At 50.0% G+C, this 25,130-nt stretch overlaps 1 protein-coding gene across 3 annotated transcripts in view; it reads right to left on the bottom strand.

Moving 5' to 3' along the window:
- LOC142304127 (oxaloacetate tautomerase fahd2, mitochondrial-like) overlaps positions 1-25,130 on the bottom strand; it is a 66,197-nt gene that overhangs the window by 9,661 nt on the left and 31,406 nt on the right. For all 3 annotated transcript variants that reach the window (XM_075346191.1, XM_075346193.1, XM_075346192.1), the window contains exons 2-5: positions 19,755-20,018; positions 16,895-17,111; positions 11,407-11,466; positions 9,055-9,217 (exon numbers count right to left, since the gene is read on the bottom strand). In XM_075346191.1, the coding sequence (XP_075202306.1) occupies positions 9,055-9,217; positions 11,407-11,466; positions 16,895-17,111; positions 19,755-20,014 (700 nt within the window). In that variant the 5' untranslated portion in view covers positions 20,015-20,018. The remainder of the gene's footprint in view (positions 1-9,054; positions 9,218-11,406; positions 11,467-16,894; positions 17,112-19,754; positions 20,019-25,130) is intronic.

Genomic DNA, 25,130 nt, shown 5'->3' with positions numbered 1-25,130 from the left:
TCGGTAAGCCACACCGGTCACCCGGTGCTGGTCCCCCTAGGGTGCCAGAGTATATATATATATATATTCGTATATATTTTCTCTGTGCGGCCGGGTTGTTTACTTTTGGCTATATACCCTCAGTGATCACTCTCCTAGGAGACAACAGCATGTCCACAAGGAGCAAGGGTGCCAAGGCACAGAGTTATTTTGCCACCTGTACCTCTTGTGCGGCTAAGTTACCTGCGGGTTCCACCTACCCTCACTGTGAGCAATGCTCGACCCCTGTTGCACTTGCTCAGCCGGAGCCTCGGTCACTAGTGGGCCCCTCGGCTCAGGCAGACCCTCCTGCTTCCACTGTCCAGGCGGCAGGGACAGAGTTTGCAGTTTTTGCTGAGAAACTCTCTGAGTCGCTTTCACAATCCATGGCTCAGTCTATGGACAAATGGTCTGCCAAGCTACTAGAAGCCTTGCAGTCCAGACCGGTCCTTACACAGGGCCCGGGCACTGTTGGATCATCGCCTCCAGGCCCCTCTCGGTCTGCGCCGCAGCGTGCTCCCGGGGTGGCCCCTAGGTCTCACGTGGAGGACTCCGGCACGGACCACAGTCCCATACCGGCTAAGCGGGCTCGCTGGGAATCTTCCCCGACTTCCTCACGCTGCTCGGGGTCCCAGCTTGAGGACTCTCTGGAGGACGAGGCGGACGTCGCGGCTCAGGGCTCTGACCCTGACGTTGCCCTCAATCTTGATACACCTGAGGGGGACGCCTTAGTAAATGATCTTATATCGTCCATCAACCAGGTGCTAGATCTTTCTCCCCCACCTCCACCTGTAGAGGAGTCGGCTTCGGAGCAGGAGAAACACCAGTTTAGGTTTCCCAAACGTACACGGAGTGCGTTTTTCGATCACTCTAACTTCAGAGATGCTGTCCAGAAGCACAGAGCATTTCCGGACAAGCGCTTTACTAAGCGCCTTAATGACACACGTTACCCCTTCCCCTCTGACGTAGTTAAGGGTTGGACTCAATGTCCCAAGGTGGATCCTCCAGTCTCTAGACTGGCGGCTAGATCTGTAGTATCAGTTGCAGATGGCTCATCGCTCAAGGATGCCACTGACAGGCAGATAGAGCTCCTGGTGAAATCCATCTATGAAGCCACAGGCGCGTCTTTTGCCCCGGCCTTTGCAGCCGTGTGGGCACTCCAAGCTATCTCAGCTTGTCTGTCTGAGATCAATGCGGTCACACGTACCTCTGCTCCGCAAGTTGCGTCTTTGACTTCTCAGGCGTCGGCTTTTTCGTCCTACGCCATGAACGCCGTCCTGGACTCTGCTAGCCGTACAGCGGTAGCATCCGCTAATTCGGTGGCAGTCCGCAGGGCCATGTGGCTACGCGAATGGAAGGCAGACTCTGCTTCCAAGAAGTTCTTAACCGGTTTGCCGTTTTCTGGCGACCGATTGTTTGGCGAACGATTGGATGAAATTATTAAGGAATCCAAGGGAAAGGACTCGTCCTTACCCCAGTCCAAACCGAAGAGACCTCAGCAACGGAAAATACAACCGAGGTTTCGGTCCTTTCGGCCCTCAGCCAAGTCCCAATCCTCCTCGTCCAACAGGCCAGAGAAAGGCCAGAGGAACTCCTATGCGTGGCGGTCTAAGTCACGCCCCCAAAAAAACGCCGGAGGCACTGCCTCCAAGGCGGCCTCCTCATGACTTTCGGCCTCCCCGAACCGCATCCTCGGTCGGTGGCAGGCTCTCCCGCTTTTGCGACGCCTGGTGGCCACATGTCCAAGACCGATGGGTGAGAGACATTCTGTCTCACGGTTACAGGATAGAGTTCAGCTCTCGTCCCCCGACTCGTTTCTTCAGAACATCTCCGCCCCCATCTCGGGCCGGCGCACTTTTTCAGGCTGTGGGCGTTCTGAAGACAGAAGGAGTGGTGATTCCCGCTCCCCCTCAGGAACATGGTCACGGCTTCTACTCCAACTTGTTCGTGGTGCCAAAGAAGGACGGATCATTCCGTCCCGTTCTGGACCTCAAACTGCTCAACAGGCATGTGAGCACAAGAAGGTTTCGGATGGAATCTCTCCGCTCGGTCATCGCTTCGATGTCACAAGGAGACTTCCTAGCATCAATCGACATCAAGGATGCTTATCTCCATGTGCCGATCGCACCCGAACATCAACGCTTTCTGCGTTTCGCCATCGGGGACGAACACCTTCAGTTCGTGGCACTGCCTTTCGGCCTGGCGACAGCCCCACGGGTCTTCACCAAGGTCATGGCATCCGTTGTGGCGGTCCTGCACTCTCAGGGCCACTCGGTGATCCCTTACTTAGACGATCTCCTAGTCAGGGCACCCTCCCGGGTGGCGTGTCAACACAGCCTGACCGTCGCTCTGGCGACTCTCCAGCAGTTTGGGTGGCTCATCAACTTCCCAAAGTCCAAGTTGACACCGACCCAATCACTGACTTACCTCGGGATGGAGTTTCATACTTACTCAGCGGTAGTCAAGCTACCGCTGGACAAACAGCTTTCGCTGCAGACAGGGGTGCAATCTCTTCTTCGGGGTCAGTCACACCCCTTGAGGCGCCTCATGCACTTCCTGGGGAAGATGGTGGCAGCAATGGAGGCAGTGCCCTTCGCGCAGTTCCATCTGCGCCCACTCCAATGGGACATTCTCCGCAAATGGACAGGAGGTCGACGTCCCTCGACAGGAACGTCTCTCTTTCCCTTGCAGCCAAAACCTCTCTTCAGTGGTGGCTTCTTCCCACTTCTCTATCGTAGGGAAAATCCTTCCTGCCCCCATCCTGGGCTGTGGTCACGAAGGACGCGAGCCTGTCAGGGTGGGGAGCGGTTTTTCTCCACCACAGGGCTCAGGGAACCTGGACTCCGACCGAGTCTTCTCTTCAGATCAATGTTCTGGAGATAAGGGCAGTGTATCTAGCCCTAAAAGCGTTCCACCGGTGGCTGGAGGGCAGGCAGATCCGCATACAGTCGGACAACGCCACGGCGGTCGCGTACATCAACCACCAGGGAGGCACGCGCAGCCGTCAAGCCTTCCAGGAAGTCCGGCGGATTCTGCTGTGGGCGGAAGCCACAGCCTCCACCATCTCCGCAGTTCACATCCCGGGCGTAGAAAACTGGGAAGCAGATTTTCTCAGTCGTCAGGGCATGGATGCGGGGGAGTGGTCTCTTCACCCAGACGTGTTTCGAGAGATCTGTCGCCGCTGGGGAACGCCGGACGTTGATCTCATGGCGTCACGGCACAACAACAAGGTCCCGGCCTTCATGGCACGGTCTCAAGATCACAGAGCTCTGGCGGCGGACGCGTTAGTTCAGGATTGGTCGCAGTTTCGACTCCCTTATGTGTTTCCTCCTCTGGCGACGTTGCCCAGAGTGTTACGCAAGATCAGATCCGACTGTCGTCGCGCCATTCTCGTCGCTCCAGATTGGCCGAGGCGGTCGTGGTACCCGGATCTGTGGCATCTCACGGTGGGTCAGCCGTGGGCGCTTTCAGACCGCACAGACCTGCTGTCACAAGGGCCGTTTTTCCATCTGAATTCTGCGGCCCTCAACCTGACTGTGTGGCCATTGAGTCCTGGCTCCTAGCGTCGTCGGGTTTATCTCAGGATGTCATTGCCACTATGAGACAGGCCAGGAAACCAACGTCCGCCAAGATCTATTACAGGTCGTGGCGGATCTTCTTGTCCTGGTGCTCTGATAAGGGTTTTACTCCCTGGCCTTTTGCCTTACCCATTTTTCTTTCATTCCTTCAATCCGGAATGGACAAGGGTTTGTCACTCGGCTCTCTCAAGGGACAAGTATCGGCGCTCTCAGTATTTTTTCAAAAGCGCCTGGCAAGGCTTCCGCAGGTCCGCACGTTCCTGCAGGGAGTTTGCCACATAGTTCCACCCTACAAGCGTCCGCTGGAACCCTGGGACCTTAACAGGGTGTTAATGGCTCTTCAAAAACCACCTTTCGAGCCGCTGAGGGATGTCTCTTTATCACGTCTTTCGCAGAAGGTGGTATTTCTTGTGGCAATTACCTCACTCCGAAGAGTGTCGGAGCTTGCAGCGCTGTTTACTTACCGTAAATTCCTTTTCTTCTAGCTCCTATTGGGAGACCCAGCACCCGCCCCTGTTCCCTTCGGGCTGTTTGTTCTTTTGTGTACACATGTTGTTCATGTTGAATTGTTCTTTTGGTTCATGGTTTTCAGTTCTCCGAACATCCTTCGGATTGAATTTACCTTAGACCAATTTATAGGTTTCCTCCTTCCTGCTTTTGCACCAAAACTGAGGAGCCCGTGATGCACGGGAGGGTGCATAGGCAGAGGGGAGGGGTTACACTTTTTAAAGTGTAATACTTTGTGTGGCCTCCGGAGGCAGAAGCTATACACCCAATTGTCTGGGTCTCCCAATAGGAGCTAGAAGAAAAGGAATTTACGGTAAGTAAACAAAATTCCCTTCTTTTCTCCCCTTCTTCCGAGAGCCGTAACTTTTTTATTTTTCTGTCAATCTTGCCATATGAGGGCTTGTTTTTGCGGGATGAGTTGTACTTTTAAATGAAACCATAAAGTTTTACCATATAGTGTACTGGAAAACGGCAAAAAAATTCCAAGTGTAGAAAAATTGCAAAAAAAGTGTGATTGTACAATAGTTTTTGGGATATTTTATTCACCGTGTTCACTATATGGTAACACTGATGAATCTATGTGATGCCTCAGGTCAGTGCGAGTTTGTAGACACCAAATATGAATAGGTTTACTTGTATTTAAGGGGTTAAAAAGAAATCACAAGCTTGTCCAAAAAAGTGGCGCACGTTTTGCGCCATTTTCCAAAACCTGTAGTGTTCTCATTTTTCGGGATCTATGGCTCAGTGACTGCTTATTTTTTGTGTCTCGAGCTGACGTTTCTAATGGTACCATTTTTGCGCAGATGCTACGTTTTGATCGCCTGTTATTGCATTTTGTGTAAAACTTGCGGCGATCAAAAAACGTAATTTTAGCGTTTGGAATTTTTTTGCCACTACCCCGTTTACTGATCAGATTAATTGATTTTATATTTTGATAGATCGGGCATTTCTGAACGCGGCGATACCAAATACGTGTATATTTATGGTTTTTTAACCCTTTAATTTTCAATGGGGTGAAAGGGGGGTGATTTGAACTTTTAGGTTTTTTTTTAATTTTTTAAAACTTTTTTTTTACTTTTTTTTTTTAATTTTACTGGTCCCCCTAGGGGGCTATAGCGATCAGCAATCCGATCGCTCTGATCTAATCTGCTGATCACAGCTATACAGCTGTAAACAGCAGATACGGTCACTTCCTGCTTCACTGGCCTCCCGGCCGAGTGAAAACGAAAGTGAAATGTCATAGCTGCAGGCGTCATCACATGACCCTGTGCTAACATGGCAACCACCGAAAGTCACATGATCACTCACGTGACTTCCGGTGGGGGCATCGGTAAGTGAAAATCTTCACTGCGCGTATATACATCTCGCTGCCAGACTTTGGCAGCGAGATGTAAGGGGTTAATGTTATGGGTGGAATGCGGCAGGGGGCGGGGCTTAACGCCACACGATCCATAACAGATAGATCTGTCAAAGGTTGTGAAGGGGTTAAATATGAGTGTCTGAGCAAAGGCTCTGAATACTTATGACCATGTGATAAATTTGCAAAAGTTTCTACATTTCTGGGGGGGGGGTTTTCTGTCAAGATAGGGTGCAGAGTACATTAATGACAAAAAAAAACAACTTTTTTGAATTCACTAAATGGCTGCAATGAAACAAAGAGTGAAAAATTTAAAGGGGTCTGAATACTTTCCGTACCCAATGTATATAGAAACTACTCCAGACTGGAGTACATTTTTGCCAAAATGAAGTAATTTTTTAAAAAAGTTCTGAAATGCTTGAAAAAGAAGGATTTTTGTGTACTCACCGTAAAATCTCTTTCTCGGAGTCTTCATTGGGGGACACAGGACCATGGGGTTATGCTGCTGTCACTAGGAGGCTGACACTAAATAGACAGAAAAAGTTAGCTCCTCCCCAGCAGTATACACCCCGAGCCGGAGGCGGACTCAATCAGTTTAGTGCACAAGCAGTAGGAGGAGAACCAAACAACCCTAGATAAGACAAGGTAAAAACTATAACCAATTAGTCATGCGACCAGTGGCCTGGGAATATGGCCACTGAGGCAACAGGCAGGTAATATGTAACCAAAAAACACAAGCAGGGTGGGTGCTGTGTCCCCCAATGAAGACTCAGAGAGATTTTACGGTGAGTACACAAAAATCCTTCTTTCTCCATCGTTTCATTGGGGGACACAGGACCATGGGACGTCCAAAAGCAGTCCGTGGGTGGGAAGAGAACCATCACCGGAGATCGGTAGGAAACCGCTTCCTCCTGTCGGGCTTGACCCAGACGTACAAACACCTACCTTGTTACAGGTGTGCTACTGCCACCCGCAAACATAACGGCAAGACTGGCCTCTGCCAAAGCTTGGGTGTAAACCTGGTAGGAACTAGTAAAGGTATGCCGACTAGACCAGGTGGTGGCCCGGCGGACATGGTCGGTCAACGTCTGAAGTCCAATCATCCAAGAGGCTCCCCTTGGACGGTAGAATGCGGCGGAGGTCCGTCCTCCATGCGATAGGCTTCACATATGACGGAATGGATCCATGTGGCAATCTTGACCCTGGGCGCCGGCATGCGCATCCTGGAACCGGGTGAAAGGATAAACTGACTGTCGGTGTAAACCGAAAAGTGCGGTCCTGAAGACATAAACGACTTAGGACTCGTACCAGCTCAGGAACGAACTAGGCCCTTTTCAGGCTGAGAGAAGAGACTAGGACCGAACCCGAAACCCAATCTCCTTATCTGGAAGGAGGATGAGCTGCCTTGGACCGAAAAGGAGGGTTGCAGCCGGAGCACCCCCCTTGTCCTGCTGGAGGACCCGGAAAAAGGGGGGAAAAAACGACAAGAGAGGGCTGTCCGCCCTGATGCCCCTTGTAAAAAAGAGACGGCCACGAGGAGCCCACCTATCCAAACAGGTGGGAGCAGGAAGCACTCGGAAAGGTCCAAACCGGGAGCCTTGAAGCGAACCCATCGCTAGATTAAGGTCCCACGTTTCTAGTGGACAGTGATGCCGCCGAGCCAGATGGACGCTTCTCTGCGTGAAAACCTTGATCGTGGGATGAGAAGTGATAAGTCTCTGAAACCGAAATGACAGCGTCGACACCTGGCCCCTAGAGGGATGCGCGAGAAAGCCGCATCCAGATCTGACTGCAAGCATGGCAGCAGTGCAGGAAGGGAGAGAGAGAGAAGAGAAGATGTGCTCCTCACACCCCGGAGGGGCTCTTCACGTGTGGTAATAAATCTTCGAGGGAACCGGTTTCCCGGCCTCCATCATTGTCTGCATCCTTCTTGCCAACCGGCCTGTGCGAGCTAGTACCCGGGATCCGCTAGTAAGGCCGTCAGACTTAGGACTTCTGAGTCCTGGTGGAAGAGAGGGCCCCGATACGGAAGAACTGGACGGTCTGGAAGGCGCCACGGGGCATCTGCGATGAGTTGAGTGAGTTTTGTGAACTATGCTCGCCTGGGCCACTCCAGAGCCACCTTCTGCCTTGGTCCATCTTGAGAATCCTCGAGATCATGGGAAGCCGTGGGAAGATGCCCGAGAGCTTGAACTGGCCTCACGGCCGGGCGAGGGCGTCGTCACCTAGTCCAGAGAAGGGGGCACCCTCGATGCGCCGTTGACTTGAAAGCTGGATCAGGAGGCCAATAGGTCCACGACTGGAGGTCTTCCTTCGTCGGAGATCTGGCTGGTGACTTCCCTGTTGAGAAGCCATTTGCCTAAGCGAGGCCCTTCCTGCCGAGAAAAAACGGCCGTCCAAACGTCCACGGTAGGGATGTGCACTGCCGAGATTAGAGAGCGACGAGATCCAGCCCAGAGCAAGATCTTCTTGACCTGTTCCCTTGTCATGACACTCCCTGCGCCTCCCTGGTGGATGATGCACGCCACCGCTGTGGCATGGTCCGACTGGAACCTGACCGGGCAACCTCGTCCCAGTGAAGAAATCGTAACCGGGCTAACCGGATGGCTCTGATTTCCGGAATGTTGAAGGGGAGACAACACTCTAGGGGTGTCCCTCGTTACCGTGCTGTGGGATGGTGGAATAGCATACCCTAGCATAGGAGACTGGTGACGGTTGATACTATCCTCCAGAGGAGAAGGAGAGGGGACCTTCCCAAGGGACGGTTGCGAAGACTGGTCCACTAGGAAGGGATTGGCGGGTCCCCAGGGCAGACGGAACCTACTTGTCTCCGTTCTTTAGTGGGGTCCGCTGGATGGCCAAGGATGAAAACTGGTAAGTGTACCGCCGCTATCACCGCCACCAACAGCCGAGGACTCGCATACCGAACCCGACTCGGTGCAGGGAAGAAAACTACTCCTGCGTGGAGTAACTTCCCTTGGACGGTCTCGAATACCGTGCCTAAAGGGATGATCTACCGGGCCGGGTTCTGATAGGACTCCATCCGGTAGCTCAGCTACCCTAGTAGCGAAAAAGTGACGATGACGGTCTAAACCTCAAGACGAGGGTCCTTGAAGGAAGAAGTCTGGACTACCAGGTCGTTTAGCGGAGTGAACCTAGCAGCCCTGTAGAGTAGGATGTGCAGGGACAGCCGCCCTGATCCCTGCAAGCGCTCTTAAAAAACTGGAAACAGAGAGGTAAAGGGATGAGAGCGACGAGCATCGTCGAGAAAAAATGAAAAAAATACGCAAAAAATCAAGTGGCTGAAGGGGGCCCAGCCGGCCCACATCAGCCTCCTACGACACTAAGCAAAAACTGATTGAGTCCGCCTCCGGCTCGGGGTGTATACTGCTAGGGAGGAGCTAACTTTTTCTGTCTACTTAGTGTCAGCCTCCTAGTGACAGCAGCATAACCCCATGGTCCTGTGTCCCCCAATGAAACGATGGAGAAAACTGGTTGTTACTTACACTATGTATGACCACAACCTAGGCACAATCCCACATTGCCATTACATGAACAATATATTTTCAGTAAATAGTGTAACATGTGAATTACCTGAAATAGAGTCTTTAGTAACAAGTGCTGGGCCCAATGGGCAGAAAGTGTCAAATGTTTTACCCAGCAACCACTGCTTTCCATTCTTCTCCATCTGCCAGTCACGAGAACTAACGTCATGAGCCACAGTATATCCAGCCACATGCTCCATTGCCTCCTGCTCCTGCGGACACAATGGAAATGTGTCTATATAAAGTGTCACATATACACTGGAGATCAAACTTAGAGAACAACACACAATTTCCTAAATGTAGCTGTCATTGTGTAGTCCTATGTGATTATATCCTAACATAAGGAAACTCGCAGTAGTTTAAATTTCATAAACTGAATTTATTCCAAAACACATAATAAAAATGTTAATGAGATAAATAAAAAAGAATACTGATCAAAATTAGAGAAGACTTAAGCTGGTGTCACACTAAACGACAGCGACAATGACGTCGCTGTTACGTCACCATTTTCGGTGACGTAACAGCGACCTTGTAAGTCGCTGTTATGATCGCTGCTTAGCTGTCAAACACAGCAGAAGCAGCGATCATAAGGTCGCTGTGCTACATGTTCAGAGAGCAGGGAGCCGCGCTTAGCGCTGGCTCCTTGCTCTCCTGCAGCACACATCGGGTTAATTAACCCGATGTGTGCTGCAGCTACATGTCACAGTTCAGAGAGCAGGGAGCCGCGCTTAGCGCTGGCTCCTTGCTCTCCTGCAGCACACATCGGGTTAATTAACCCGATGTGTGCTGCAGCTACATGTCACAGTTCAGAGAGCAGGGAGCCGCGCTTAGCGCTGGCTCCTTGCTCTCCTGCAGCACACATCGGGTTAATTAACCCGATGTGTGCTGCAGCTACATGTCACAGTGCAGAGAGCAGGGAGCCGCGCGCACTGCTTAGCGCTGGCTCCTTGCTCTCCTTGCTACAGTATACATCGGGTTAATTACCCGATGCGTACTGCAGCCACATGTCACAGTGCAGGAGCCGGCACTGGCAGCAAGAGCGGCGGAGGCTGGTAACCAGCGTAAACATCGGGTAACCAGGGAAAGGTCTTCTCTTGGTTACCCGATGTTTACGCTGGTTACAGCTTACCGCAGCTGCCAGTGCCGGCTCCTGATCGCTTCATTTCGTCGCTCTCTCGCTGTCACACACAGCGATGTGTGTGTCACAGCGGGAGAGTGACGACCAAAAAATGAAGCTGGACATTCAGCAACGACCGGCGACCTCACAGCAGGGGCCAGGTCGTTGCTGGATGTCACACACAGCGACAGCGACGGGACGTCGCTGCAACGTCACAGAAAATGGTGACGTAGCAGCGACGTCGTTGTCGTCGTCGTTATGTGTGACACCAGCTTTAGACCTGGTGCTAATTTCCTTAATTATCTGACAAACCCTATGTAACTGGCAGCCTAACTTTCCAAAAATGTTGTGCTGTTCCAAAGTGACTGAAACCCTCCGGCAGCAGGTTGTCCAGATGAAGGCCAAAGGGGTGACCCTATCAGCCATAGCAAGAGAAGTTGGTTGTTCCAAGTCTGTGATATCGAGAATGTTGCTTCTTTACAACATCACAAACTCTTCCAAGGAGGCTAGTCAGCTTCAAAAGACAAATGCAAGAGAGGACAGGATAAAACGGAGAATCTCCATGGGTAATTGTCTCAACATTGCAGCTAGAATTGCTCGCCAGTTCAGCACTGAGCAGGGTAAGGATCTGTCTTGTCATAACATGTCACGATGTTTAAAAGCATTTGGACTGAAAGCACACTCTGCAGTGACCAAACCTCTCATTAGCAGAAAGAATCAAAAGAAGCATGTTGTGTGGACAGAGGAGAAGTGGTCCACAGTTCATTTTAGTGATGAAAGCAAGTTTAATTTATTTAGGTCTAATGGGAAACATGTTCGTCAACAAACTGGGGGAAGACTAAACCCAAAGTGTTTGTCAATGAAAGGTGGTGGAGGAAGTGTCATGGTTTGGGGAATGTTTTCTGCCGCAGGAGTTGGACCTCTCATACAGCTACATGGAAGAGTGAATGCAAGTGTGTATTAGAACCTTCTTCATCACATGGTTCCTTACTTGCTTTCATCACTCAATCAGCCAGCAGTTTTCACGCAGGACAATGCTCCCTGTCACACAACAAAACGGGTAAAGCACGTACTACATGGATAGGGTCGAGGAAGCCTTCACCACATAAGGTTATAAAGGCCTCTCCTCACGGACATCACTGAGAAGCTGCAGCTGCATCCCCCTCCTCCTATTCACGGTTTATACTGGAGGACATTTTTTGGTTGATTTTGAGCATTATTTTATGTAACGCTGACGTTCACAAAAAAACAAAATGAATCGTGCGTCTATCTTTTCAGTTTTACCTTGATATTTTTCCCCTTTTTTCCTATGACAAAAGCAAGTTCAGCTTCCCAGTCCACTTCCTGCAAACAGAAAAGGATGAAAACATAACAAGTGGAACGACACAGAAAATTGATAAGCAATGTAATGCTGCCATCTAGTGGAGAAAACGAGAACAAATTTTGTTATATATGTCCGTTATCAAACTATTTAACATTATCACTGTATTGTGTATAATAAATGACAATGTATGTTACAACGATGGTACCACTAAACACTCGGACATATTCACACATGGCAAACATTTCTGCAATATGAGCATACCATTAAAGAGGACCTTTCCCCAAATATTTTCTGTTGAACTGGACCCACAATGCAATGGCTACAGAGCAGAATAAAACTATTTTTTTCTTTCAATTTGGCCTATCTGGTTTGGAGATATTAGCAGTTAAAGTATTTGGCACCTAATGCGTTAACTTTTTAAGTGGGTGTCAACAGTTTTCACTTGGGGGCATGTACTTCTCCCTGAATGATGCTGACCAATCATAAGAAGGCAGCAATATTGAAAGGAAAGGGGAGCAGGATCCACCGTAGCTTACAGCAGGTTTCTCGGTATGTGAGATGTAATGATGGAGCCCTGATCTCCTGGTCTCACCTCCTGTATGAGTCAATGTGGGGGAGGGGTAGAGCAGCTGAGCTTAGCTCTGTCTCATTACAAACCCTTCTCAACTCTCTTGATTATGGAGTGTGTCACACTTATGTCTGCTGTGCTCAAGTAATCACTCAGCAGTGAGAGCAGGGCTGACATGACATCTCACACACCAGAAAACCTGCCTGTTCTGGACGACTACTGTGTGAGATATAATGAGTCCCTGCTCTGATCTCACTGCAGAGCGTGTACAGGTTTAGGCCTTAAAACACACTTCCGCATAAAAAACGTCCGTGTGGCACGGTCCGTTTTTTGAGTCCGTGTTCCGTTTTTTTGGGGCGTTTCTCCGGTACGTATGGCATCCGTGTGATGGCGTATGCGAGCCGTGTGTACGTGTAAAATGTCCGTGTTTGTGTGTAAAATGCCCGTGTATGTGTACGTGGAATGTCCGTGTGGAATGTCAGTTTGTGTGTTGCACAATGTCGTTGATACATGTCGGCTGACAGCAGACAGAGTTGTGCGATGAGAATGAACTCGGGTGAACTTCACCCGACTTCATTGTCATGCCGCTGCTCTGTCTGTGTGCCGCGTACTTAATAGCGGTCACCTGTGAAGGATTCACCAGTGACCGCTAATCCCCCGAGTGACTGAAGTGAGCAGCCCTCATACTTACCGCTCCCCGATCACCAGCGCGGCGAGGAACAGCTGTGCAGAGAATACGCGGCAACAATTACTTTGAATATGCCGGCCGCTCATTAATCAATCTTGTATTCCCTGCTTTCCCCACCCATAGACGCCTGTGATTGGTTGCAGTCAGACACGCCCCCCACGCTGAGTGACAGCTGTCTCACTGCACCCAATCACAGCAGCCGGTGGGCGTGTCTATACTGTGCAGTAAAATAAATAAATAAATAATTAAAAAGAACGGCGTGCGGTCCCCCGCAATTTTAATACCAGCCAGATAAAGCCATACGGCTGAAGGCTGGTATTCTCAGGATGGGGAGCCCCACGTTATGGGGAGCCCCCCAGCCTAACAATATCAGTCAGCAGCCGCCCAGAATTGCCGCATACATTATATGCGACAGTTCAGGGACTGTACCCGTCTCTTCCCGATTTGCCCTGGTGCATTGGCATTCGGGGTAATAAGGAGTTTTTGGCAGCCCATAGCTGCCAATAAGTCCTAGATTAATGATGTCAGGAGTCTCCCCGAGATACCTTCCATGATTAATCTGTAAATTACAGTAAATAAACACACACACCCGAACAATCCTTTATTAGAAAAAAAACACTGACAAATTGCCTTGTTCACAAATTTTCTAAGCCCGAAAAAACCCTCCATGTCCGGCGTAATCCAGGATGGTCCAGCGTCGCTTCCAGCTCTGCTGCATGAAGGTGACCGGAGCTGCAGAAGACACCGTCGCTTCTGTCAGCTCCACGCAGCAAATAAAGGGAATAGCGCGATCAGCTGAGCTATCACTGAGGTTACTCGCGGCCAACGCTGAATACAGCTGATCGCGCTATTCCCTTCATTAGCTGCATGGAGCTGTCAGGAGCTGTCTTCTGCAGCTCCGGTCACCTTCATGCAGCAGAGCTGGAAGCGACGCTGGACCATCCTGGATTACGCCGGACATGGAGGGCTTTTTCGGGCTTATAAAATTTGTGAACAAGGCAATTTGTTAGTGTTTTTTTTTCTAATAAAGGATTGTTCGGGTGTGTCTGTTGATTTACTGTAATTTACAGATTAATCATGGAAGGTATCTCGGGGACACGCCTGACATGATTAATCTAGGACTTATTGGCAGCTATGGGCTGCCAAAAACTCCTTATTACCCCGAATGCCAATGCACCAGGGCAAATCGGGAAGAGACGGGTACAGTCCCAGAACTGTCGCATATAATGTATGTGGCAATTCTGGGTGGCTGCTGACTGATATTGTTAGGCTGGGGGGCTCCCCATAACGTGGGGCTCCCCATCCTGAGAATACCAGCCTTCAGCCGTATGGCTTTAACTGGCTGGTACTAAAATTGGGGGGGACCGCACGCCGTTTTTTTTTAATTATTTATTTATTTTACAGCACAGTATAGACACGCCCACCGGCTGCTGTGATTGGGTGCAGTGAGACAGCTGTCACTTAGCGTGGGGGGCGTGTCTGACTGCAACCAATCACAGGCGTCTGTGGGTGGGGAAAGCAGGGAATACGAGATTGATTAATGAGCGGCTGGCATATTCAAAGTGATTGTTGCCGCGTATTCTCTGCACAGCTGTTCCTCGCCGCGCTGGTGATCGGGGAGCGGTATGAGCCGGGGGAAGAAAAAAACCGAGCGCCAATGTAAGTATGACTGAGAACAGCAGAAAAAAAGTAAGTATACTGAATTTAATTTAAAAAAAAAAAATAAGATCGCTAGTGTAAAAACGCACACGCACGAAACGTGCTGAACACGGACATACTCGGACCCATAGACTTTAGCGGGTCCGTGCCTGCGTGCTGCCGGCCAAAAACAGACATGTCGTCCGTGCAGAAAAGCGCACACACGTACTTATCACACGGACACACGTTCCGTGTGATTTTGTGTGTGTGTGCCATCTACCAATGAATAACATGGGTCTCCGTGTGTACGTGTCTCCGGTACGTGCAAATATGTACCACACACGTACAAAAAAAAAAAACGGATGTGTGTTGCGGGTCTTAGTAAAACAGACCTAAGTGTGACACTCGCATATCTCCAGACAGGCAGGCAGTATAGTAGAGCTGACAGTGCTAGGAGACGAGGAGAGCTGATAGTAGGGTTTGTAATGTGACAGAGCTAAGCTCAGCTGCACTGCCCCATCCCCCACACTGACTCATGCAGGAGGTGAGACCAGGAGTTCAGGGCTACATCATGACATCTCACACTGAGAAACCTATTCTCATCTGTTGTGGGGGCTCATTCTTCTTTATGATTGGTCAGCATCATACAGGGAGAAAGACACAGTCTAGTGAAAACTGATAAGACCTATTTAACCTTAAAAAAAAAAAAGTTAGGTGCCAAAATACTTTGCTTGCTAATATCTCCACAACGGAGAAGCAAAATTAAAACAAACAACAAACTTTTTATTCTGTTCCATTGTGTGTCTAATTCAATATGAAAAATTTAGTGAAAGGTTCTCTTTTTCGTAAAGCTAGACCTTTCATGTCACTACAGGATATATTAGGCGATTCCCTATTATAGGATTACATTTTCGTACATTGTGGCCGAGGAGTAAGCAGAGTCTTAGCCATGAAAAGGTTATTGCCATCTTTTTAACTGAACTGAAAAATTGTTTGGCAGTTTAGGTAACTCTCTATCAATGGAGAGAAACGCTCAATTGCTGCCACCTCTGGCGGTCCCAGATTCTTCACATGGATGAAGCTCTGTGCGGTTGCATCTACAGCCGTGTTCCATGTGGACTGAAGAACCCAGCAAACTAATGTGCTTCAGCCCTGGAAAAATATACATAAGCCGGAAATTCAGCAGAGCCGGTCACTTTCCTAAAGGCAGTGGGCAGCAAAATTAAAACATTGACAACTGCATGTTGTGATGGCGCAACGGCCTTCTACAATGCATGCTCACAATCCTGAGCAGATGACCCAATCCCAAACTCGTGAATACGAACACAATGATGTTTCAGGCAAGTGGTGTGAACGATATACAGTGGAACCTCGTATTATGAATAACTTGGTGTACGAGTATGTCGCTATACGAGCAAAACTTGCTGCAAATTTTTAACTCAGTTTGCGAGTAATGCTTTGCTGTATTAGCAAATACCGCACACACTTCCGGTTCCGTACTTTCACCACGCTCTGACCCGCTCTGGCTGCTTCTTGTGGTCCGCAGGCACATGCATCTGGTAACAATCGCAGCCCGTGTAGGGGCTGCTGCTGTCTGTGCTTCATGTCTGCCGGCGCTGAGCTCTGCACACCTCCCAAAGGTAGCGCGCTGACCAATCAGAAGCAAGCGGCTCATGCGTATGACGTCAGTGCGCTGGCCAATCAGAGGCAAGCGGCTCATGCGTATGACATCAGTGCGCTGGCCAATCAGAGGCAAGAGCGGCTCATGGGTGACATCTGCTGCTGAAGCCCTGACAGCGGCAGCCCCTGCATCGGTTGCGATCGTTACTGGGACCACATGCCTGCAGACTGCAAAAACCAGAGAAGAAGCCACCGAGGGAACGGAGGATAGGTGAGAATAATGTGTGTATGTGTAATGGCACAGTAGGGAAGTTGTGGAACAAATTGTCTGAGTTTCAATTGTTTCGTATGGGAAAAGTTGCCTTGCTATACAAGTAACTTGGATTACGAGCACACTCATAGAACGAATTATGCTCATAATCCAAGGTTCCATTGTATATGGACAGTGCTGTAGTGCATAGTTCACACCATAGTTTACAATTCTGTTAAGCTGGACTGACAGAGGACGTCTAAACATATGTGACTGTCACCATATACAACTGCATGCTTCTGCCTGTATGCTGCAAATGTTCTTCATACCTGTGTGTTGGAAAGAGTGCTGGTCTGCATCTTTCTATACAGTTCACTGTGAAACCTGCAAGACATTATGCCAAATGTGTCCTCCCCTTTACCCCGACCATTTGTCTTTGAGCCTTGCAAAAAAAGTGGTTTTACAACTGTCGATCAAAAAAACAGGAGATGACCGGAAAACAAGTAGATGGGAAGGCACAGTGAACTGATCGGCCACGCCAGGGGTGCCACAAGTATATATACTGGGGTTGAACAGTCATTCTGTGCTGACAGACTCTCTATTTCTATGTGCGCACTTTAGTTAGCGCTGGTGGAAACATACTGTATATAGCGCCACTCCCCCTCTAAAAATCAGCATAGGCACCTGACTTTCTGCAGGAAGGACAATGGAGTCATATGGACCAACGATGGAGCTGGGGAACTTGTTGAAGATGATTGGTTCTTTTGGAACAGGAACATTTTGCTCCAGGCAGTGGTCAACGTAGTTCATCCCAATACAAATAACCTTCTCAGGGTTGGTGATGGGCGCCAAGATGGAGAGCTGGGAGCGACTCAGGATGTGCTGACCAGAATCCAGGGCCCTAAAAGGGAAATCATTATTACAATAATGCGATAAGCAAAATAGCTCTAAGGAAAAAGCAGGTATGTAGTTCCCAACTCTTGACAGCTTATTAAAAGATCAGACATTGACCGATAGGGTAGGCAGGAAATATCCAGCTTTCTTTGTCCTGGAGATCTTCTTTGCATATTAAATTCCCAGGGTACATCCCCTGGCATACAAGTCTCCCTACGACTGCCAAATGACAATGTTCCCAGTCAGTAAGAAAATAGTTTTGCACTTGTAGAGTGCTATGATTACAAGGGGACAGTGCACACGGTAGGGTTCCTGCTATTACTGTTGGAATCTGAGATGACGGAAGAAGCATTCTCCTTCTGTCACCTACATAGCTGCCTTGATCAGCACTAATAGCAGTGTCTAAAGGGTTAAATAATCTGTTAAGAGAGATGTATAATACAACAGGCAGCTGAAAATGATGACCAGAGTGTAACAGTATGTCATGGGCATTATGCGGTGAGCAGACAAGTACCCAACAGTAATTTTCACATTTATCCCTATGTTTATGCAGGTGATTTTGAGGTCTATATTAACACTAGAACTACTGAGGTAGTCATTTTGACTACTTTGCACCATGTATTTCTATATAGGTGTCACAAGTCCAGTAGTTCTAGTGTTAAAGGGAACCTGTCACCAGATTTTGGCCTTCTAAACTAAAACTAGCACCTTAAGCAGTACCTGTGCTGCATTCTATGAAGGTGCATGTTACCCCCTGACCCTCCTGTAGACCCCAAAAATACCTTTAGAAAATCTAATGCCATGTATGTAAATTGCCCGGTCCAGTACAATAGGTGTCCTAATCTGCACCTGTCCCTCCTTTCAGCGTCCTCTTGTGCTGATTCATGTGGATGATGTCTCGGCTGCCATCCACGTTCGCGCAGGCTCACATATGTTTTTGGCTCTACCCGTAATAGGGCAAAGTGAAGTGTGCCTGCGCAAGCCAGGAATATGTCTGCGCAGACGGGGGTAACGTGCACCCTTATAGAATGCAGCACAGGCGCTGTCTAAAGGGGGCTTTACACGCAACAACATATCTAATGAGATGTCGTCGGGGTCACGGAATTCGTGACGCACATTCGGCGTCGTTAGCAACATCATTGTGTGTAACAGCTCCGAGCGAGTGTCAACGATCAAACATACTCACCTAATCATTGATCGTTGACACATCGTTCATTTTCAAAATCTCGTTGGTCGTTGTGGACGCAGGTTGTTCGTCGTTCCTGAGGCAGCACACATCGCTACGCGTGACACCCCGGGAATGACGAACAACAGCTTACCTGCGTCCTCTGGCAACGAGGTGGGCATGTCGTTAATGCGGCTGGTCACCGCCCCCTCCGCTTCTATTGGTCGGCCGCTGTGTGACGTCGCACGAACCTCCCCCTTAATGAAGAGGTTGTTCGCCGCCCACAGCGATGTCACTAGGAAGGTAAGTACGTGTGACGGGTGTTAGCGATATTGTGCACCACGGGCAGCGTTTTGCCCGTGACGCACAAACGACGGGGGCGGGTGCTTTCACGAGCGACATCGCTAACGATGTCGCTGCGTGTAAAACAGCCTTAAAGGTATCCTGTCATCAGAAATTTTGCACTAAACCTAAAAGATTCCCCCTCTGCAGCTCCTGGGCTGCATTCTGGAGAGGTTCCTGTTGTTTATGTGCCCCCTTTCTGACCAAAATAAAGACTTTATAAAGTGGTACCTTTTTGTATTCAGATCTTGATAATGGTACACGGGGGCAGGCTCTCTGGTGTCCGTTAGTCTGCCTCCTGTCGATTTAGGCCATCCCCCATCGCGCAATTTCAAAGAGGTGACGTGAGGTAAGCGCTTGCGCAGAATGGTGGAGGCGGCGGTGGAGGCGGCGATGAAAGTGTGAGCACGAGATTATGGGCGGGTACTTGCTGATGAAAGTCACAGCGACGCCCATAATCTCGCGCATGCGCAACACGTCACCAGCGGTCACACTGTCCACATTGCACAGTCCCGTGAGAGTGGCACGGCGCATGCGTGAGATTATCGGCGGCGCTGTGACTTTCATCAGCAAGTACCCGCCCATAATCTCGTGGTCGCGCTTTCACCGTCGCCTCCACCGTTCTGCGCAAGCGCTGGCCAGCTTACCTCATGTCACCTCTTTGAAATTGCGCGATGGGGGATGGCCTAAATCGACAGGAGGCAGACTAACGGACACCAGAGAGCCCGCCCCTGTGTACCATTATCAAGATCTGAATACAAAAAGGTACCGCTTTATAAAGTCTTTATTTTGGTCAGAAAGGGGGCACATAAACAACAGGAACCTCTCCAGAATGCAGCCCAGGAGCTGCAGAGGGGGAATCTTTTAGGTTTAGAGCGAAATTTCTGATGACAGGTTCCCTTTAAGATGCTAGTTTTAGTTTAGAAGGCCAAAATCTAGTGACAGGTTCCCTTTAAAGGATGCTCGCCAACTATGATATAGATAAAGAGAGCTAAGAAATCGGGAAAAGATTATGGAATCTGGTGGTTCACGCACTTATCACTGCAGAGCGGGGGACAGAGACCATCACAACTAGGAGGAGTTTGAATGGGATGATTTCTACGAGTCTGTAAGGGTATAGCCCAGTAGATATCTGGAGTGTACCTCTTCGCTATCTGCAATGTTACATCTCCACCTTCTAGAAATTCTCTCATCCCACATGGAAGCGATGAATCAAAGGCGTTTAGGTCAATGACTCTCTCTCCATCCAGCTCTAATCCAATCCTCCGGCCTGTGGAAGTAGAGCTCTGAAACTGAATAAGCCTCATCCTCAGTGGAGGAAAGTAGGAAATGCCTCTCCGGGGCAAGAAGACGACAGCGTTACGCTGGATTTCTCGCAGGACACCGCGGACAGACGCCAGCATCAACCTTTCAAGAAAGAGAAGAAGGGAATTTTGTTTACTTACCGTAAATTCCTTTTCTTCTAGCTCCAATTGGGAGACCCAGACAATTGGGTGTATAGCTATTGCCTCTGGAGGCCACACAAAGTATTACACTTAAAAGTGTAAGGCCCCTCCCCTTCTGGCTATACACCCCCAGTGGGATCACTGGCTCACCAGTTTTAGTGCCAAAGCAAGAAGGAGGAAAGCCAATAACTGGTTTAAAGACCAATTCAATCCGAGGAAACATCGGAGAACTGAACCATACCACATGAACAACATGTGTACCCGAAAAAACAGAAAAACCCCGAGAAAACAGGGCGGGTGCTGGGTCTCCCAATTGGAGCTAGAAGAAAAGGAATTTACGGTAAGTAAACAAAATTCCCTTCTTCTTTGTCGCTCCATTGGGAGACCCAGACAATTGGGATGTCCAAAAGCAATCCCTGGGTGGGTAAAAGAATACCTCATGATAGGGCCGTCAAACGGCCCTCTCCTACAGGTGGCCAACCGCCGCCTGAATGACTTATCTACCTAGGCTGGCGTCTGCCGAAGCGTAGGTATGCATCTGATAATGCTTGGTAAAAGTAAGTAGACTCGACCAGGTGGGTGCCTGACACACCTGCTGAGCCGTAGCCTGGTGCCGTAATGCCCAGGATGCACCCACGGCTCTGGTAGAATGGGCCTTCGGCCTTGAGAGAACCAGAAGCCCAGTAGAACTGTAGGTTTCAAGAATTGGTTCCTCGAGCCCCCGAGCAAGGGTGGATCTGGAAGCTTGCGACTGTTTACGCCGACCAGCGACAAGGACAAAGAGTGCATCCGGGTGGCGCAGGAGCGCCATGCGGGAAGTAGAACCTGAGTGCTCTCACCAGAACCAACAGATGCAAATCTTTCTGAAATTGATGGACTGGACGAGGACACAAAGAAGGTGAGGTGATATCCTGATTGATATGAAAATGGGATACCACCTTAGGGAGAAATTCCGGAACCGGACGCAGAACTACCCTGTCCTGGTGAAGGACCAGGAAGGGAGTTTGTATGAGAGCGTTGCTAGCTCGGAAACTCTCCTAAGAGACGAGACCGTTACTAGAAGGCCACTTCCCGTGAAAAACGGGAAGGGAGACATCCTTCAAAGGCTCGAAAGGCGGCATCTGGAGAGCAATTAGAACCTTGTTCAGATCTCAGGGCTCTAACGGCCGCTTGTACGGAGTGCTGAGAAGACAAACTCCCCGTAGGAACGTGCGTACCTGAGGAAGTCGTCGTTTCTGAAAAAATACAGATAGCGCTGAGACTTGTCCCTAAAGGGAACTGAGCGACAACCCATTTTCCTACCTAGATTGCAGGAAGGAAGGAAACATAGACGATGCAACCGGCCAGGGAGAAACACCCTGCGCCGAGCACCGAGATAAGAACATCTTCCACGTCCTGTGGTCAATCTTGGCGGACGTTGGTATGCTAGCCTGTCTCATGGTGGCAACCACGTCCTGAGGTAATCCTGACGACACTAGGTTCCAGGACTCAATGCTACACCATCCGGTTGAGGGCCGTAGAATTCAAATGGAAGAATGGCCCTTGAGACAGCCAGTCTGATTGGTCTGGTAGTGCCCCCGGTTAGCCTACCGTGAGGCACCACAGAACCGAGTACCACAACATCCTCGGCCAATTTGTAGCGACGAGGATGGCGCGGCCGCAGTCGGTCTTGATCTAGCGCAGTACTCTGGGCAACAATGCCAGAGGTGGCACCTAAGGTAGCTGGAACTGCGACCAATGCTGAACTAAGGCGTTTGCCGCCAGAGCTCGATGATTGTGAAACCGTGCCATGAAGCTGGCACATTGTTGTTGTGCCGTGACGCCATTAGATCGACGTCCGGCCTCTGTCAGCGGCGCCAGATCTCCTGAAACCCGTCCGTGTGAGGAGACCATACTCTTTCGGCCACACCTCAGCGACTTAGGAAGTCAGCTTCCTAGTTTCCACACTTGGGATGTGAATTGTGGATATGGTGGATGCCGTGTCTTCCACCCACATCAGAACCTGCCGGACTTCCTGGAAGGCTTGCCGGTTGCGCGTTCTTCCTTGGTGGTTGATGTATGCCACCGCTGTGGAGCTGTCCGACTGAAGTCGGATATGCTTGCTTTCCAGCCGCTGTTGGAAGGATTGTAGGGCAAGATACACTGCTCTGTGTTCAAGAACATTGATCTGAAGAGTGGACTCTTGCTGAGTCCACGTACCCTGAGCGCTGTAGTGGAGAAAAACTGCTCCCCACCCTGATAGACTCGCGTCTGTCGTAACTATCGCCCAGGACGGGGATAGGAAGGACCTTCTTTTTGACCAAGAGGTGAGAAGAAGCCACCACCGTAGAGATTCCTTGGCCGCCTGAGAAAGAACGACGACTCTGTTGAGGGACGTCGACTCCTCGTCCCATTGGCGGAGAATGTCCCATTGTAGTGGACGCAGTAAAACTGCGCGAAAGGAACTGCCTCCATTGCTACCATCTTACGTAGGAAGTGCATGAGGCGTCTCAATGTGTGCGACTGGTTCTTAAAGAAGAGCTTGCAGCCCGTAGTGAATGCTGTTTGTCTAGCGGCAGCTTCACTATCGCTGAGAGAGTAAGAAACTCTATGCCTAGATATGTTATCGATAGGGTCGGGGTCGGATCTGACTTTAAAAAGTTGATGATCCACCCAAAACTCTAGAGAGTCTCCAGCGCAACGTTCGGGCAGTGTTGGCATGTTTCCTAAGAGAGTGCCTTGACAAGTAGATCGTCTAAATACGGGACCACAGAGTGACCCTGAGAGTGCAGGACTGTGACTACTGCTGCCCTGACCTTGGCGAAGACCAGTTGACTGTCGCTAGCCGGAAGGTAGAGCTACGAACAGAGGGTGTTCGTCTCCTATAACGAAGCGTAGAGACGCTAGTGCTCTGGATCAATCGGCACGTGTGGATAAGCATCCTTGATGCCTAATGATGCTAGGAAATATCCTTGGGACCTTGAGGCGATGACATGGCGGAGGGATTCCATCCGGAACCGCCTGGTGTCCACGAGCTTGCTGAGCATTTTTAGATCCAGAACGGGACGGAACGGCCCGTTGTTATAGGTACCGCAAAGAATTTGGGGTAAAAACCGTGACCTTGTTCCTGAAGAGGAACGGGGGTCATCACTCTTTCTGCCTATAGAGTGCACCCTGTTTGCAGAAGAGCAGCGGCCCGGCCGGGAGGTGGAGAAATTCTGAAGAATCGAGTTGGAGGACGAGAAGTGAGCTCTATCCTGTACCCGTGAGACAGAATGTCTCACACTCAATGGTCATTGACCTATGGCAGCTAAATATCGCCAAGGCGGGAGAGCCTGCTACCGACCGAGGCCGCAAGTCATGAGGAAGCCGCCTTGGAAGCGGGTTTTCAGACTGTCGCTTTTTTGGGCGAGACTGAGCCCGCTAAGAATCTTAGCTCCTCTGATCCTTTTGAGTCCACATTGGACGAGGAAAAATGGGACCTGCCCGAGCCTCGAAAAGGCCGAAAACCCCGACTGCCTCTTGCTCTGTTGGGGTTTGTTGTGTCCGGGCTGAGGAAAGGATGAATCCTTACCCCTGGACTGTTTGATGGTTACATCCAACGCTCACCAAACAGTCGGTCAGCAGAAAAAGGCAACTGGTTAGGCAACCTTTTTTGGAAGCAGAATCTGCCTTCCATTCACTTAACGAGCAGACCAGGCTCTGCTTAAAAAACACGGAGTAGCGGAGGCTACCGCCGCACGGTTCGCAGAGTCCAGGACAACCTGAATCGCGTAAGAAACAAATGCAGACATTTGAGAGGTTAAGGATGCCACCTGCGGCACAGATCTAGCTACAAGCCTGGAGATTGGAGGATGCCGCTCGGGACATTGGGTCCAGTCCTTGACCAAGTCAGGGGACAGGGATAACGTGTATCCTAAGCCGTTTGGAGAAGCGCATATCTGGATAAGTGTGGTGTTCCTGGACTGCCTCTCTGAAGGCAGAGTGGTCCAGAAAAATACGTGAAGCTGACTCCTCCACTGGAGGAGCTGTGAGAAATAACCCACATTCTATAGATGGACGCTATAAGATTATTTACTATGGCGTCACAATCAGGTGTATCCAGATTGAGAGCGGTCTCAGGATCAGAATCCTGAGCGCTACTTCCGCCTCATTACACAGCGAGTCCTTCTGTTAGGACCCTGATGAAACCGAGGCCGCTCATAGCGAGCCCACTTAGGCTGTCTGGGACTGACGTCCGTGCAGAGCCGTGACTCTGGGATGCGTGTGACATTCCCGGAGCTGTTAGTTATTCACACTGAGGGGGGCCATGGATCAATGATTCAACAGTGCCCATATTGTGAGAGACATGTCCGGACTGCTAGGCTTCTAGTATCATAGCCATAGTCTCAGAAAAAACTGTCAGTAAATACTGCAGACACCGTCCTCATCCCCTGGCCATTAGTGCATACAGTGGGAGTCTATGTACCTGCCGGCCGTATAGCCGTACATGCTGTACCAGCTGTATAGAAAAACATGTGGTTCTGCACCTTTGTTTTACACAGAGAATATGCTGATAACTCCTCCGCATAATCCAGGAGGGTATATACAACGTGCGACCAAACAGTGCAATGTATATAGTACAAGCATATCTATAAGTGCACTTCTGCACTAGTGGGGTTAGCACCACAGGTGCTGCTTAACGCCTGTTACAGCGATTGTGTGACTATCAGAATGCCAGGGTCTTCCACACTTGTCTCTGTATCGTACAGAAACTGACACTAATGGCTGCCGGTGTCCTTGTAGAGAAGGAAGCCGTGGGCGTGCCTGAGAAAGTGCGGGAATCCGGATTCACAGTGCACACAGTGAGAGGGGTGGAGTATGCAAAACATACTCCAGCTCTCAGCTCTGCTCTATGCAGCGTCACGCCCCTACCCTGACTGTCAGGGCTGTGGGCCGGTAACGAAGGGAGACTAGGCCCAGAAGCCGGGGACTCGAGTTAACAGCGCGGCCGCCGTAAAAGCGCGGGCCGCGCTGAAGTCCCCGGCGCACCACAAGTGCCAGCCGCGCCGCAGTTCCAGCGGCCGGCGCGACCGATTCATAGAAGTGGCCAGCG

The sequence above is a fragment of the Anomaloglossus baeobatrachus genome, chromosome 4 (genome assembly GCF_048569485.1).
Source record: "Anomaloglossus baeobatrachus isolate aAnoBae1 chromosome 4, aAnoBae1.hap1, whole genome shotgun sequence".
Taxonomy (NCBI): Eukaryota; Metazoa; Chordata; class Amphibia; order Anura; family Aromobatidae; genus Anomaloglossus; species Anomaloglossus baeobatrachus.
Note: the sequence above shows the minus strand (reverse complement) of the source record. Positions and strands in the feature narration are given on the sequence as shown.